Source organism: Carassius auratus, chromosome 4 (assembly GCF_003368295.1).
Source record: "Carassius auratus strain Wakin chromosome 4, ASM336829v1, whole genome shotgun sequence".
Lineage (NCBI taxonomy): Eukaryota > Metazoa > Chordata > Actinopteri > Cypriniformes > Cyprinidae > Carassius > Carassius auratus.
Genome location: NC_039246.1, coordinates 8,872,369 through 8,888,229, shown reverse-complemented (window position 1 = coordinate 8,888,229; position 15,861 = coordinate 8,872,369). Strand labels below are relative to the sequence as shown.

Genomic DNA, 15,861 nt, shown 5'->3' with positions numbered 1-15,861 from the left:
CATTTGGTCTCACAGCGGATGCAGTGAGAACTTTCCCGGTAGAGCACTTACGTTTTCTCTTTCGTCCAGCGAGCATTGGGTCTCACAGCGGACGCAGTGTGAGAAAATCTCCCGGTCAAGCTCTCATTTCCCTCTTTCCTGTTTTCTCTTTCTGTCCAGCGAGCATTTGGTCTCACAGCGGACGCAGTGAGAACTTTCCCGGTAGAGCACTTACGTTTTCTCTTTCGTCCAGCGAGCATTGGGTCTCACAGCGGACGCAGTGTGAGAAAATCTCCCGGTCAAGCTCTCATTTTCCCTCTTTCCTGTTTTCTCTTTCTGTCCAGCGAGCATTTGGTCTCACAGCGGACGCAGTGAGAACTTTCCCGGTAGAGCACTTACGTTTTCTCTTCCGTCCAGTGAGTATTGGGTCTCACAGCGGACGCAGTGTGAGAAAATCTCCCGGTCAAGCTCTCATTTTCCCTCTTTCCTGTTTTCTCTTTCTGTCCAGCGAGCATTTGGTCTCACAGCGGACGCAGCGAGAACTTTTCCGGTAGAGCACTTACGTTTTCTCTTTCGTCCAGTGAGTATTGGGTCTCACAGCGGACGCAGTGTGAGAAAATCTCCCGGTCAAGCTCTCATTTTCCCTCTTTCCTGTTTTCTCTTTCTGTCCAGCGAGCATTTGGTCTCACAGCGGACGCAGCGAGAACTTTCCCGGTAGAGCACTTACGTTTTCTCTTTCGTCCAGCGAGCATTGGATCTCACAACGGACGCAGTGTGAGAAAATCTCCCGGTCAAGCTCTCATTTTCCCTCTTTCCTGTTTTCTCTTTCTGTCCAGCGAGCATTTGGTCTCACAGCGGACGCAGCGAGAACTTTCCCGGTAGAGCACTTACGTTTTCTCTTTCGTCCAGCGAGCATTGGGTCTCACAACGGACGCAGTGTGAGAAAATCTCCCGGTCAAGCTCTCATTTTCCCTCTTTCCTGTTTTCTCTTTCTGTCCAGCGAGCATTTGGTCTCACAGCGGACGCAGCGAGAACTTTCCCGGTAGAGCACTTACGTTTTCTCTTTCGTCCAGCGAGCATTTGGTCTCACAACGGACGCAGTGTGAGAAAATCTCCCGGTCAAGCTCTCATTTTCCCTCTTTCCTGTTTTCTCTTTCTGTCCAGCGAGCATTTGGTCTCACAGCGGACGCAGCGAGAACTTTCCCGGTAGAGCACTTACGTTTTCTCTTTCGTCCAGCGAGCATTGGGTCTCACAACGGACGCAGTGTGAGAAAATCTCCCGGTCAAGCTCTCATTTCCCTCTTTCCTGTTTTCTCTTTCTGTCCAGCGAGCATTTGGTCTCACAGCGGACGCAGTGAGAACTTTCCCGGTAGAGCACTTACGTTTTCTCTTTCGTCCAGCGAGCATTTGGTCTCACAACGGACGCAGTCTGAGAAAATCTCCCGGTCAAGCTTTCATTTTCTCTCTTTCCTGTTTTCTCTTTCGGTCCAGCGAGCATTGGTCTCACAGCGGAGAAAGGCACAAACTCGCCTGATCAGTCGCTCCAAATTACAATTGCTCCCCGTTGCAGGCCAGCAGGGCCCGTCAGTCCAGGTACAGTGAGCCGCCATCACAGGCCCACTGGACAAACATTCAGACCCTTTCTCGAGATGCCAGCCCGCCAAACGTGGCACTCATTTGGGGGGGTCTTTAGTTCGGCCGGCTGTCCTCCTGCTCTTTAGCCTTTTGGGGGGTACTCTAGGTTCGGGCCATTCCCGAGCTCGGAGCCCCTTCCCCGGACAGCACGCCAAATACGCATTATAATATTCAGTTAATTATATGTAAGTGTGAACTCGTGAAATGTAGTTTTATAACAAGGTTCGGGAGAAGCACGTCAGATACTTAACCTAATTAGCACAGGTGGAACCACTCAAGATAATCAACCTTAGGGTATAAATACAGCTGAATCAGCCTACCTGTCTCTATTGACGGTTTATCAGCATCCCCCCTCCACCCCTTCTCCTCCACTAGAGTTCACTTTACACTTCATATACGGGGGGGGGGTACTCTAGGTTCGGGCCATTCCCGAGCTCGGAGCCCCTTCCCCGGACAGCACGCCAAATACGCATTATAATATTCAGTTAATTATATGTAAGTGTGAACTCGTGAAATTCTAATTTATCGAGATGCACCTGTAAATAAAGGGCCCTCAAATATTATATATACAGTCGGCAGTGACAAATTTAGCGTTTTGCAAAGTTTGCAGCTTCGGTATTTGTAGATTTTTCTTCATGTTTCTATGGTACACAGAAAAACAATGATAAGCATATCATAAGCTTTAAAGTCTTCTATTGGCCCCCCAAAAAATAATATATATATAATATAAAAATATGATATACCAATATTTTGGTATTTCGTTGACCTTTGACGTTTTCTTTTTAAAGTAATATCTGGAATTAATACATTTTGCTCAATTAAACCAGCTATACAAATGCTCACAAGAAACCAAGGCCTGAACTTGAAATGGGTACAGTTTTTTAGCCTTTCAAACTCAACGCATATTTTTATTAAAAATGGATTTTCAAGGTTTAGTATTAAATGAGTTAATTCGAAGAGAATGGCATCCTAAATTATCGTATTTGCTTGAGTGTGAAAACTTAGGAACGGTTTCAAGATGGATTTACACAAAAATGCATTCTGCTTTTTTCATGAATATAGCTCAGTGTGTCTCTCAATCGTCACATCCTTCCCACGCTCCTACTAAAGTCAGAGGGAACTGACTGGTTCATATAAATGTTGTTTCAGGACCAAATGGTCCTACTTGGCAAAATACATTCAATCTTTTACATTGCACTGAAAGACAGTGTGTACCAAAAGTTCTTGATCATTTTATTTTTCCCTTGCCCACATCTCTCTAAACATATCACCACATCAGTGCAGCACAAGCTAGAAACACAGACACACAAACATACTCACAGGTCACAGCTGTTAATTTGTTCTATTGTACACCTTAAGAGCTCCTCTGTAAAATAAGAAACATCCTGTCCTTTAAGCAGAGCACAATACATCATCTATCCATTACACACAAATAATCCTGCAAAATAGTCACGTTCACTGGCGAGCAATGAGTCGTCACTGTTGCTGTCGTAATCCGTTCATATCAGGATCCTTTAAGATTTGTCAAGAGCTGAATGTCTCGAGACTTGTAGTCCATCAAACAGTTCAGGACTACAATTCCCAGTCTATTTCATGTCAATCCATACTATGCAGATATGGATTAGCAGGAGCTGCCAGATGCGAAAGGTCATCACGCATGGCAAACCGAGGAATGTCTTGAATGTTAAAAAACTTGGGCCTCCCAATACCATCTTGCCCATCCGTCTCCATAATGGTTAATGGAGATGAAGAGAAAAACATAAAAACAGGAAAAGTTTTGAGGGCAGTGTGCGCTTAGATTCACCCGCTAAAAACACCAACCTGGCTGCGATTTACACAAACACACACACAGCAGCCACACCATCTTTCAGGCAGCGACATCTCTCTCTCACATCTACACACCCTGATCGCATGGTGATGAAACATGTACACTCTCAGTCGAGGACAACAGTCATTTCAAAGAGGTCGGCCCAGGGGATCTGGAATTTATTTGTGCCGGCTTCCCCTCCTCTTCATGGCCGCCGTACACTGTGGGCAGTACCACTTCCCTTTGGGTGCCTCGGTCAAACCCACACAGCCGTAGTGGAACCACTCGATTGGACACTGTGGGAAAAGACGGAAACGTGTCGGGATCACATGACAATTTAAAAAAATGTAAAAAAGAAAACAAATAAAAAAAAAAAAACTATATTACGTTCAATATAAATTGTTATATTACAATATTACATATTTCAGAATTGTAAAATATTCAGTAGATATGGGCGATATATTGCATGCGATTGTCACGTGCATTTCGTCAGTAAAGCCGGTTCTCTGATTAGCGGGAAATCGCCATCACCTGCTTTCAAATGGAGCGGCGTTTAATAGACGGAGCCGTAGATCACTGACAAGCTACGCAATATGGCGTTCATTATCACAGATGAATCACCTTCGATAATGAACGCGATTTTGCGTAGCTTGTAAGTGATCTACGGCCCTGTCTATGAAATACCGCTCCATTTGAAAACATGTCGCCATGATTTCCTGCTAATCAGGGAACCGGCTTTACTGACGAAATGCGCATGTGATATATCGCCCATCCCTAATATTCAGTTAATAGAATAATTATATATTTTATTTTATTAATAAATGTTATATTTTTATTATTTTTTATAATAGCAGTTTATATTTTTATTGATAGGAAATTATCATAAAATTAATATTAATAGATATTCTTATTATTTTAACAATAATACTCATGACTGCTTTCCATCCTCCCTGCAAAAACACTAATTGCCCAAGGGTCACAAGAGCCGACAGAGCTAGAAATATATAAAACATAGCTGTGTGTCTCTAGAGCTGAAGTCTTGACTTACATCTTGGTTATCACAGCCGACCATCTCTCCGTATGACACCTGCACAATGACAGGAAGAGAATGAAACACAGAATATACGAGTCAAACACGCACATACACACCTGCAGCCGAGTGTCATGGATGTGCGCACCTGCGAACAAAGACTGTGCAAGTTTTGTCTTTGATGTCTATTCAGAGACACACACACACACTTTCTATTTTTGATACTTTGACAAAAACAATATTACTTTGAGGCCATAAAACAAAGCATTCGTGGGGAGACAATTCTTTTGCACTCACACATAAACTAAAACACACACACACACACTCACAGGAGTCTCACACACACACACCTCACCTCCCTAAACAGGTCTTAGATTTTCCAGTAAGATATTGCTCTATTGGGGATAGTTAAAAATAGCTCAAGAGACTGAATTTGTTCCTTTTCAAAACATTTGTTCTGTTCATATTTGGCAATTGTTTAAAGGAATAAATCTTTCAAAATAAAATAAGTTATTTTACAGGGATAGGAAAAAAAACTTTATATATGATTATTATTATATATATGATTTTTTTTCATTAAGTAGAAACATTGAAAAGGGAATAGAAAATTTCTTGAGGGAACCTCAGAACAATTGGAATCTGGACCTGTCTAACCTACATGAGCTTAACAGCTTTAACGTTTGAAACTTTACTGCCACAATAGAGCTTCGTAATTTGCAAATAGAGCTCCCAAATCATTAGAATTAGTGAATCAATGTAATAGTAAATCAACTCAATAATAGCAGTACAAACAGCGGTGTTGCTGGAATGCTGTGTAAGAGAGATGTGACGGGAACACACCTGGTTGCAGATGCAGTATCTGGGTTCATTGGGGTCGTAGGTCCAGTCCACCTGACTGCTGGTGTCAGTTTCTGTGATGGTGGTCTGAACCAGCTCATGAGCCAATGCTGACGATGACGAGCAGGATGACAGTGAAGAGGAAGAGGAGGATGAAGAGGACTGGTGGTTGGAAGACTTAGTGTTGCTTCTGAAAAGCCAAGCAAGAAAGTGGTTTCAGATCAAACGTATATAAATTTGATGAATACAATATGTCAGAGAAAGAGGTTTATGCTTACAAAGGAGGCACAATGTACAAAAACACCACAAAAAACGTGTCTGGGTGGCTCATTCAGGAACCAAATAAATGGATATGGAATCAGTGCGGGTCTTACTTGGTCTTGCGCCCTGTGCGAGAGTCTGAGCCGTTGGTGGACATGAGGGGCTGTGTGAGTGTGTTAGCCAGTGCAGAAGACGAGTAACTGCTGGTGTCCCGACTCAGAGCAAACTCCCGCCCCAAGAAATCATTGTTCTTGACAGCTTCATAACTGGCCTTGAGACTGGATGTTCTCCTGCCCTCTTTCATCTGAAAAACATGAACACAAATATTAAAGAAACTTTTCAAGTTCCTATGTATATATTACTGTTTCCCACAGACGTGCATATGTGGCGGCATGAATATGCAAATTAATTCTCTGCAAGCAAGAGGTGCTTGTAGAGCGGGAGAAATAGGACAGAAATGGTAGTTATTAAAGTATTTCTATTTAATTTTTAACGTCAAAGGAAAAAGTAAGTTTAATTTTGATATAAACAATATCATGCTTTTTTTAACAACAACAAAAAATTTATTTCATTTAAAAAAATGTACAAGTAAAGAATAATTGTTTAATTAATGTGATTATTGCATTTAAGAACACTGAAAATTATCAAAAAATAATAAAAAGGATTTAAACAAATCGTATTTAATTATTTTAAATGCTTTTTAAAGAGACCTTGTCCTCTGGTGTGACTTTTTTTGTCCAATGGTGTGACACCGGAGGACATTTTCAGCCTTTTTCTGTCAATAAACAACCTTGCTATTCTGAGCCAACTTGTCATCTTGTAAAACTTTAATTCACTGTGTATGGGAGTGCCCTAAATTGGTAATTTTTTGGAAAATTTCTGTACCTTAAGTAACGTCACAAAAACTCAAATACTGTGGATTGCAAAACTCTGTATTCTGGGGATATACCCAGATCATCTTTCTATCAATAACAATCAGAGGACTCTTATCGACTTCGGCCTCCTGCAGGTCAGGAGGATGGATGCTTTGAGTTGGAAAGAGACTGAAATATCTTCTGCACACTCTTGGATCAAGGAGATGGCAAGGTGTGTTACTTTAGAGAAGTTAACGTACATTACAAGGGTTAAAGCACAGCAATTTGAAGAGATGTGGGCACCTTTAATTTATTTCCTTAAGAAATAAGAGGGTACATGTATTAATGTTTTGAGTGTGACATATTTTTATTCTGTAGTATTTCAATTACTGCTGCTTTGATTAGCATATTTGGAATTTTGTTATTTGGTTATTGTTTGTTTTATTGAAACATCAATTAAAAACATTGTTGGGAAAAAATAATTTAACAATTCTGTGACAAAAATTGACCATGTGCACATCACAGATTACAATTATGAATGGATTTCTTGAACTATTTAAAGTTTTCTCTTGATTTGGGTGATTTAAAATCAGGATAAGGTGTCCCACCAGAGGACATGGTTTTTGAGACAAAATGGATCAAGTTCCTACACTTTCAAAAACATATATAGATGAAAATAAAATATTGGCATTTACTAAAATAGTACAATTATGCCAGAATTATTTAGTAAAAAGTTTATGTTTTTCTTTTTAATTTATAAAAGTTGTTATTTATGGAACCATGCCTGAGATAGTCACACCATAGAACAATTTTGACATTTGGCTTAACATTTTTTAAAGTCTAATAACTGCAGCTTTTTTAACAACAGTTCTATGTAAGACAAATAAATGTTTAACAATTGACAGCATTTTAAATAATGACAATATTCATTATATTCATTTTTATCTTGTGAGGCACTGAAATTGCCATGTCATGTCAACAACATACATACATTCATACATGCATACATATATATATATATATTTTTTTTTTTTTATATCTTTTTTTATATATATTAAGCGACTAAACTTCTAATGAAATGAATAATGATAATAACAGAAATACAAAAAAAAAAATACAAAAAAGGGTAAAATATATAATAAAATTAATACATTTTATGTAATAAATTGTAAAATATTTTATTTCTGAGCTTTATAATTATTAATGCATTTTAAATGCCAAAAATACTTAGGGTGTCAATATCTTATTATAGTTGCTTGTATTTTTTTTAAGATTTTTTGATGTAAAGGAGTCTCATGGGAAAACAAAACGAGAGTTTTTAATGAAAACTGTGTCGATATGATTTTCCTCGAGAAACAATATCAAAGTGCCTCTGTATAGTAAACGCTGAAATTAACATGGGCAGGGTGCCAGGAAAACATAACCTAAAAAATACAAAAATAACATGGGAGGTAAAAAGGACCCTTAAGAGGCCAAAAATAGTTGAAACAGGAAGTGAAGGGAGGAGGGGGTAGAAAGAGATCTAGAATTAGAGGGGAAGAGGGGGGACGGTGGTTTCACCTGTGCGGTGGCTTGCACTGCCTGAGCTGCTGCCATGGAAATGGCCCCCGCCCCAGCAGCGGGCCCCGCAGGAAGTGGGCTCAGATTGTATGAGGAAAGCGACTGGGAGGAGTTGACGTTATACACGCTGTTAGAAGAGGACGTGCTGTTCACTCTGCAGCCTGCAACACACACACACACACAAATACCATTTCATACATGAACAGAAACACTTGTCCAACATGACTCATAACTAATCTCATTACACTCATTTCTTCTGAACCATTCAGTAGTTAGCACACACAGCAAACATAAGTGCAGCAGCATTACGACAAATCACAGTTAGGGATGCACGATAATATCGGCACAACATCGGTATCGGCCGATAAAAGCTTAAAATTACCATTATCGGTATCGGCCGATATGAATATTTCTGCTGATGAGCCAAACCGATATTCTCCAAGTGAAATAATTGACCTGTTTTTCAGATGTGAATGTCTGTCTACATTTGTAAAATAATAAATTTATGGTAGAATCAGTAAAGAAGAGATACATGGATTTCTCTTCAGTAAAATTAAAGTTTAAATATATCAGTATATATTTGTAAATATATCAGTATATATATTTGTATATATATCGATATCGGTATCAGCATCGGCATCGGCCAAAATTATTTAGAAAATATCGGCATATCGAATATCGGCCAAAATCCAATATCGTGCATCCCTAATCACAGTTGTTGTTTATTTCCCTTGATACTGTGATTAGGATAAGAGCTGCAGTTATACTGAATATTCGAATTACTGACCAGTAGTGTATATTGTTATTACAAAATATTTATATTTTAAAAACATAGATTCTTCTTTTTTTTCTTTTTTTTTTTTTCTTTTTATTTATCAAAGTATCCTAAAAAAGTATCACATGCTCTGAAAAAATATTAAGCTGCAGAACTGTTTCCAACTTTGATAATTAATCATCATATTCGAATGATTTCTAAAGGATCATGTGATAATGATCCTAAAAATTCAGCCTTGCATCACAGAAATAAATGATAATTTAAAGTATAATAAGTGTAAAAACAATTATTTTAAATTGTAATAATATATCACAATATTACATTTCTTTTCTGTATTTTTGATCAAATAAATGCAGGCTTGATGAGAAGAAACTTCTTTCAAAATCATTAAAAATAGTAATGTTTCCAAACTTTTGGTCTGTACTGTATATGTATATATAAATATATATATATATATATATATATATATACACATATATGTATATATAATAAAATGATTCTTAATGTTCCCTAAAGAATGTGCCGTTAGTTTAACAATCCTCTCACAAAATGAGCAAGGATTTTTTTAAAAATTATTAAAAGTGACAGTAAAGACATTCATAATGTTACAAGAGATTTCTATTTAGATTAAATTCTGTTCTTTTGAACTTTCTAGTCATCAAAGAATCCAGAAAAAAAGAAAAAATGTATCGCAGTTTACACAAAAAATAATCCTTACAAATATTTAAACTTTTCAACAATAAAATGATAAGAGATGTTTCTTCTTGTGCACCAAATCAGCATATAAGGATGATTTCTGAAGGATCACGTGACACTGAAGACATGCTCATTCAGCAGGATTAAATTCAATTTTAAATTAAATACTTAAATTATTTTAAATTGTAAAAATGTTTTTAAACAAATGCAATCTTGTTGAGCGTAAGAAAGTTAAAAAAAAAGTTACCGACGCCACACAATTGAACAGCAGTGTAAATATTAAGATAAACTAAAATATTGCCAAATGCCTAAAAAAGTTTACTTTCTTTCAAAAAATCTTTCTGTTGTAACTGACATGTTTTCATATGGTGACTCATAAGACAGAGCACGTGTGTTTTACCCGGTGTGTTTTCTTTAGACGCGTCTGACGTGAGTGTGGAGAGAAGGGCTTCTGACTTAAACTTCTTCTCTGGTACGTGTTCAGTAGTGTGGTGTGCTGGCGTGCTGTACTTCCTCTCTGTCAAAGACACAAAACAGGTAAGAGCACTGGAGCAGGAAACGAGGAGCAGTCATTCTCTTGGAACAGACTTACTCTCCACAGTGGCGTGTGAATGCACGTGGTGGTTATTGACAGGTTGAGAGGGGCTGTCCATCTCAAGTGACCCTAGAAAACATAAAACATGATACATGACCCATAACATGATCCGTTGACTGAAATGAACCCAAACATTTTCAGACTACCTTGAATTTTTCCTATAAGGTACTTTTCCAAAGGCTCAGTAAGTAGAATTTTATTTGCTACACATTATAACATTCCATCATCTTTAAAAGCGTAAATGAGGTAATTCCTGGCTTTTAATTATTATTTAAATGAGCCCTTTAACCATCTATGAAGAAGGCGATTGACAGGTGCCACTCACGTCTCTCTAGGACTTCTGTGATGCCAGCGTTATCTGCCTCCAACTCCATTTTGAACTTCGCCAATTCCTGATCCAACTTCCGCAAGTGTCTATCAACCTACATAAAGGGTCAAGGATCAAGGTTATGTACTATTATATACATTTTGACTAAAATAAAATACATTCCTATTCAAAGGAGACTTGAATTAAAGCACACGAAAAGCGTTTATAACTTAAACAGCAGAAGTAGCATCCCTTAGAGCAGGGGTCGGCAACCTACGGCACACATGGCAGCAGTGGCACTCAGAGGGTTAATGTCTGCATCTGTCTCTCTCTACAAACAATGAAGTGATTTTGCCCCCATGTTGTTGAGAAATATAATGTAGCGATTCATTATCGATTAATAAAAGTCGCGTGGCAGCACTGTCAAGTTAATGAGCTTCAGAATGTTACTTTTTGCACAAGATCAGATTTCGGTGTGTGTGTATGTACACGCACACGCGCATTAATTAAAGCAGCGCATTAACGGTGATTATACTGAACTGTTTTAATGCATCGGCCTTGTCACACACACACACGGCACACTTGTATGTTATTCACTTTTTCTAAAGACAAAGTAAAAAAAAAAAATTATTAACAAATATTCAGACACTATTTGCATCAAGGTTTTTTTTTTTTTTTATCGTATCATTTAAAAATGTGTATGTACTGTTTAAATACAGAAACCTGAAAAATAAAAAGGTTGCCACCCCGTCTTAGAGCCGTGGCTTATTCACTATCTATGATGTGCTGCCACCTAGTGGAAACCCTGTTACTCACCAGATCATAAATTTGATTGGCTAACTGGACCTTCTCATCTGCATCTTCCAAAGCTTTATAGTAGTCCTGATGAAAAAAAAAAAAGTTCTCATGACCATTCAATTTCAAACCTATCCATCAGTGATTAAAGGAGCAGTTTCACTTTATATATATATTATATATACACTCACCCTCAGGCCATCCAAGATGTAGATGTGTTTGTTTCTTTATCTGAACAGTTTGGAAAAATGTAGCATTACATCACTTGCACACTAATGGATCCTCTTCCGTGAATGGGTGCCATCAGAATGAGAGTCAAAACAGCTGATAAAAACATCACTATAATCCGTGTAGAGTAATTAACATGACTCCAGTCCATCAGTTATTATCTTGTGAAATAAAAAGATGTATATTTGTATGTAAAATGTCCTCTCATACAAAAATTCACCAACTTATTCATAACTCTTTTGGATTTTCACTAATATTTACAGTCAGAAAAAATAGCCTTTACACTGGAGGATGCAATTTTATCTCTAGAAGACATGCAGTTTAGATGGAAACATCATTTAGAAACATCTGGATGGAGTTATTACAAACATACAGCTTTTCAATCTACAAGATGTTAACAGATGGACCAGAGTCATGTGGATTGCTGTTTTTATCAGCTGTTTGGACTCTCATTCTGACGGCACCCATTCACTGCAGAGGAACGACTGGTGAGCAAGTGACGTAATACTAAATTCCTACAAAACTGTTACGATGAAGAAACAAACTCATCTACATCTTGGATGACCTGAGGGTGAGTACATTTTTAGCATTTTTTGTTTTCTGGTGAACTTTTCCTTTAAAAATGTCACATTTGAATTCCAGTATCAATATTCAACCTAATATAACTGTTATTAATAATATTAAATCATTGATCAACTGAGCTGCACAGCATCTGTTCTTTACCTTTTTAATGATTTCCATCTGTTCTTCTCTCCATTCAGGCTTGTTCTTCTTGGCATTAGTGAAGAACTCATTAACCCGCTGCTCTAGCTGATCCATCGCATCTGAACAAAAGAACAGGGGCAGGAATGAGTCAAGAACCCAACACTCAGCTCACACCCTCTGGCTCCTGTGGAACCTATGGTCAGATCACCTAATTAAATCTTTCAACAGAGGAGGTGGTGTAGCCTAGTGGCTAGATCATTAAAAGGTTGTAGGTTCAACACCCATGAAGGGTGATCCATGAACCATAACAATTGAAGGCAAGGCAAATAATAGAAAGGGGGAAACAAAGGTCACACTCACCTCAAAATAACAATAAAAATTTTCTTAAAAAAGGTTTGCTATAAACATATATATATATATATATATATATATATAAACATATATATAAAATTAATAATTATTTACTTATTTTTGGTGTGAATTATAACTGGGCATGTTCTTGGATATGACATTAGTGGCGAAACCTGTCAAGAACGACTGTTTATTGTAATAAATGTAATATAAACATGGCTAAATTAATTAGTAGTTCAAATTAATAACTAAAATTAGTTACTAAGCAGAGTAGGGAGGTATTGACAGCCAGTGGACGGTAAAAAAAAAAAAAGTACAAAAAATAATAATAATTGTGTGTGTGTGTGTGTGTGTGTGTGTGTGTATATATATATATATATATATATATATATATATATATATATATATAATTTATTTTTATTTATTTTAAAAATAATGCATTCGAAACCCAAGCTTTACCTTGGCTGAGTTACACTCATATAGGTTAACTTCCACTTGGACTTCAACATGATGTTGCATGCTGGTGTGAAGTGAGTGCATAATGCATGCATGCTCTATATATATGTATGCAAATCCGCCAAACATATCCCCACTAATACGAAAGGCTTTCTGCATTAGTCAAGGTCAGAGGTGATGTTTTACAGCAGAAGTGTGAGCTTAAACTGAATTCGTACTCTGCACTTGCAGGTCCATCTCTCTCATTTCCGTAAACCTGTCGCGGAGATCCATGGGTAGCTGCTCGATCACTGCCGGGAGAAGAACAGAGCCGCGTTACAGGCTAACAGCTGCGATGCATTCACGCGCACAAAACAGCCCTCTCAGACATGTAGCCTCTCTTATATAATCAAAAACCATTATAATAGCTCATATACTCACTCTCGAGGTAATCCTCAAGGTACAACATTCTGGCGGAGAGAGTGTTTCAGGCGTTTTTGAGAAAGGGTGTTTTTCGTCAATATGGCGTCGCAGGCATCGGAGAACTGAAGGGGAGGAAAAACAGAAGTAGATAAGGGAGGGGCTTACGTGTAGGGCGTGGGATTTGATTGGAAGATGATGGAGTTGCGCGGAAGCTGACTTTTTTTTAATGGCTTGCGTGGGATTTGTAGTTCTTTCACTGGGCAACTATACAACTACAACCATCGTGGGATGTACGCAGTTTAATATGGATTATCGTGCAATATATGGTAATATCCAGACGTATGCTTACACAAATGTGTGTTTTCTCTACCAGTGCATGTATATGTTGGTTTCTAACACATAGTTCAAAACAATGTTGTGAATTATGTCCCCTCTCTCTCATTAAATATGTGTAAAAAAAAAAAAAAATGTATTGAAAAAGTCAAATATAAATAATACAAACGGAAAATTATGTGCAATGTACTTCAAAGTGTTCATTTTACAGTTGTAGTGTTTTGAACAAGATCTTTATTTGTTTGTGAATGTTGTCCTGTAAATTCCTCTACATTATACACAAACACACACACGTTTGTTTTTGTGAAAAGTGGGGACATCCCATAGGCGTAATGGTTTTTATAATGTAGAAACTGTATATTCTATCGTCCTTCACCAACCCTAACCCTAACCCTCACAGGAAACTTTGTGCATTTTTACTTTCTCAAAAAAAAAAAAAAACTAATTGTGTATGATTTATAAGCGTTTTGAAAAATGGGGACATGGGTTATGTCCTCATAAGTCACCCTCTCCTTGTAATACCTGTGTCATACCCATGTCATTATACAAAGTTTTGTCCTGATATGTCACAAAAACATGCCCACACACACACACACACATATATATATACAGTACAGAACAAAAGTTTGGACACACCTTCTCATTCAAAGAGTTTTCTTTATTTTCATGACTGAAAATTGTAGATTCACACTGAAGACATCAAAACTATGAATTAACACATGTGGAATTATATATGGAATTATATACATAACAAAAAAGTGTGAAACAACTGAAAATATGTCATATTCTTGGTTCTTCAAAGTAGCCAGCTTTTGTTTTGATTACTGCTTTGCACATTCTTGGCATTCTCTTGATGAGCTTCAAGAGGTGTTCACCTGAAATGGTCTTCCAACAGTCTTGAAGGAGTTCCCCGAGAGATGCTTAGCACTTGTTGGTCCTTTTGCCTTCTGTCTACAGTCCAGCTCACCCCTAAACCATCTCGATTGGGTTCAGGTCCAGTGACTGTGGAGGCCAGGTCATCTGGCGCAGCACCCCATCACTCTCCTTCTTGGACAAATAGCCCTTGATGCCTTCAGTGTGACTCTACAATTTTCATTGTCATGAGAATAAAGAAAACTCTTTGAATGAGAAGGTGTGTCTAAACTTTTGATCTGTACTATATATATGTGTGTGTGTGTGTGTGTATGTTTGGTTTTTGGTGTGAAATATTACCCGAAATCCTTCTGTCAAGATCGACTGTCCTTGTAATAATTATACTATAAACATGACTAAATTAGTAGTTCAAATTACTAATATATACTAATATATATACATACATTTAATTATTTAATATTAATATTTTGATAATGATAATGAAATCAAAAAGTCTAATTCTATAATATAAAAATTTTCTATATTACATTTTTCAACAAGATTTTCTTAAGAAAATAGTAATAGTTTTGAACAAAATCTTTATCCATTCGTTTTCTTCAGTTACTAAGTAATATTATTGTATTACTTAAGCATGAAAAAAATATTTAATGTTCTTTAAATTTTGCCTAATCATGGTTATCGGACACACACAACCCTTGTACCTCTGTATAGTCTCTCGTTTGACAGGTTTCAGTTTTGGCCTTTGGAGGGCAACACTGACTGCAATGCCTGATGACAGTTCAGACGTTTGCTCTAGACAGTTACAATTTGGAACCGTCTGTGTGTAAGAGGCTTTGGGAACACATACCACTAGAAACTGGCCAGTGGAAGATAATGTAACTACCCAACTGTTTCTTAAGAGGAAAAAGCCTCAGTTTGACCCCATGCTCATTGTAGACAGTTATGATTTAGAGCAGTCGTGGTGGAGGCTTTTATAAAACATCCCATTAAAACCATTTATTCTTTAGACAAAATTACCACACAGTTGTAGACAAGAAGTGTTCCTCAAATTGACATTCTACCTCTCAATTTAGATCAAATAAAAATATGCTCATAAACAGGAAATGTGGCTCCTCTGATGACTGTTCCATCTGCATTTGTGGCAGTTTGAAAGCTATTTCTAGTTGGCTTTTCATATTTCTTCTCATCTGAGTTTCCTGGTGCTATATTTGCACACAAGAATATCAAATAATATCAATCAGTCAGCAGTTAGGATGTTTCAAATTAAACAATGCAGACTCTATTGGTTTTACATGCCATGTGCTTGTGAACAAAAGTACCGTTTTACTTAGATTTTTTTTATTTAAGGATTAAATAAAATGTTCAACAATTAATATATTTAA

General features: G+C 37.3%; 1 protein-coding gene across 3 annotated transcripts; it reads right to left on the bottom strand.

Moving 5' to 3' along the window:
• Positions 1-2,826: 2,826 nt before the first annotated feature.
• Positions 2,827-13,427, bottom strand: LOC113058107 (inhibitor of growth protein 3-like). 3 transcript variants are annotated; one of them, XM_026225799.1, is made up of 12 exons: positions 13,292-13,427; positions 13,090-13,161; positions 12,083-12,183; positions 11,153-11,218; positions 10,355-10,451; positions 10,027-10,098; positions 9,835-9,951; positions 7,964-8,124; positions 5,663-5,853; positions 5,292-5,478; positions 4,470-4,508; positions 2,827-3,717 (listed from the first exon to the last, which is right to left on the bottom strand). In XM_026225799.1, the coding sequence occupies exons 1-12, from the start codon at positions 13,317-13,319 to the stop codon at positions 3,601-3,603; spliced, it is 1,248 nt and encodes a 415-aa protein (XP_026081584.1). In that variant the 5' UTR covers positions 13,320-13,427; the 3' UTR covers positions 2,827-3,600. The 3 variants fall into 3 exon arrangements, with proteins under 3 accessions (XP_026081584.1, XP_026081591.1, XP_026081593.1); XM_026225808.1 differs by having other exon boundaries at positions 3,678-3,717; positions 5,663-5,687; positions 7,985-8,124; XM_026225806.1 differs by lacking the exons at positions 13,090-13,161; positions 13,292-13,427 and adding an exon at positions 12,875-13,059.
• Positions 13,428-15,861: the final 2,434 nt, after the last annotated feature.

Excerpts from the sequence above, each read along its gene's own strand:
- LOC113058107 (XM_026225799.1), bottom strand. The coding sequence starts at position 13,319 with ATGTTGTACCTTGAGGATTACCTCGAGA. Across the intron at positions 13,162-13,291 it reads CCTTGAGGATTACCTCGAGA|TGATCGAGCAGCTACCCATG; the intron begins GTGAGTATATGA and ends TTCTCCCGGCAG. Across the intron at positions 12,184-13,089 it reads GATGGACCTGCAAGTGCAGA|ATGCGATGGATCAGCTAGAG; the intron begins GTACGAATTCAG and ends TCTTTTGTTCAG.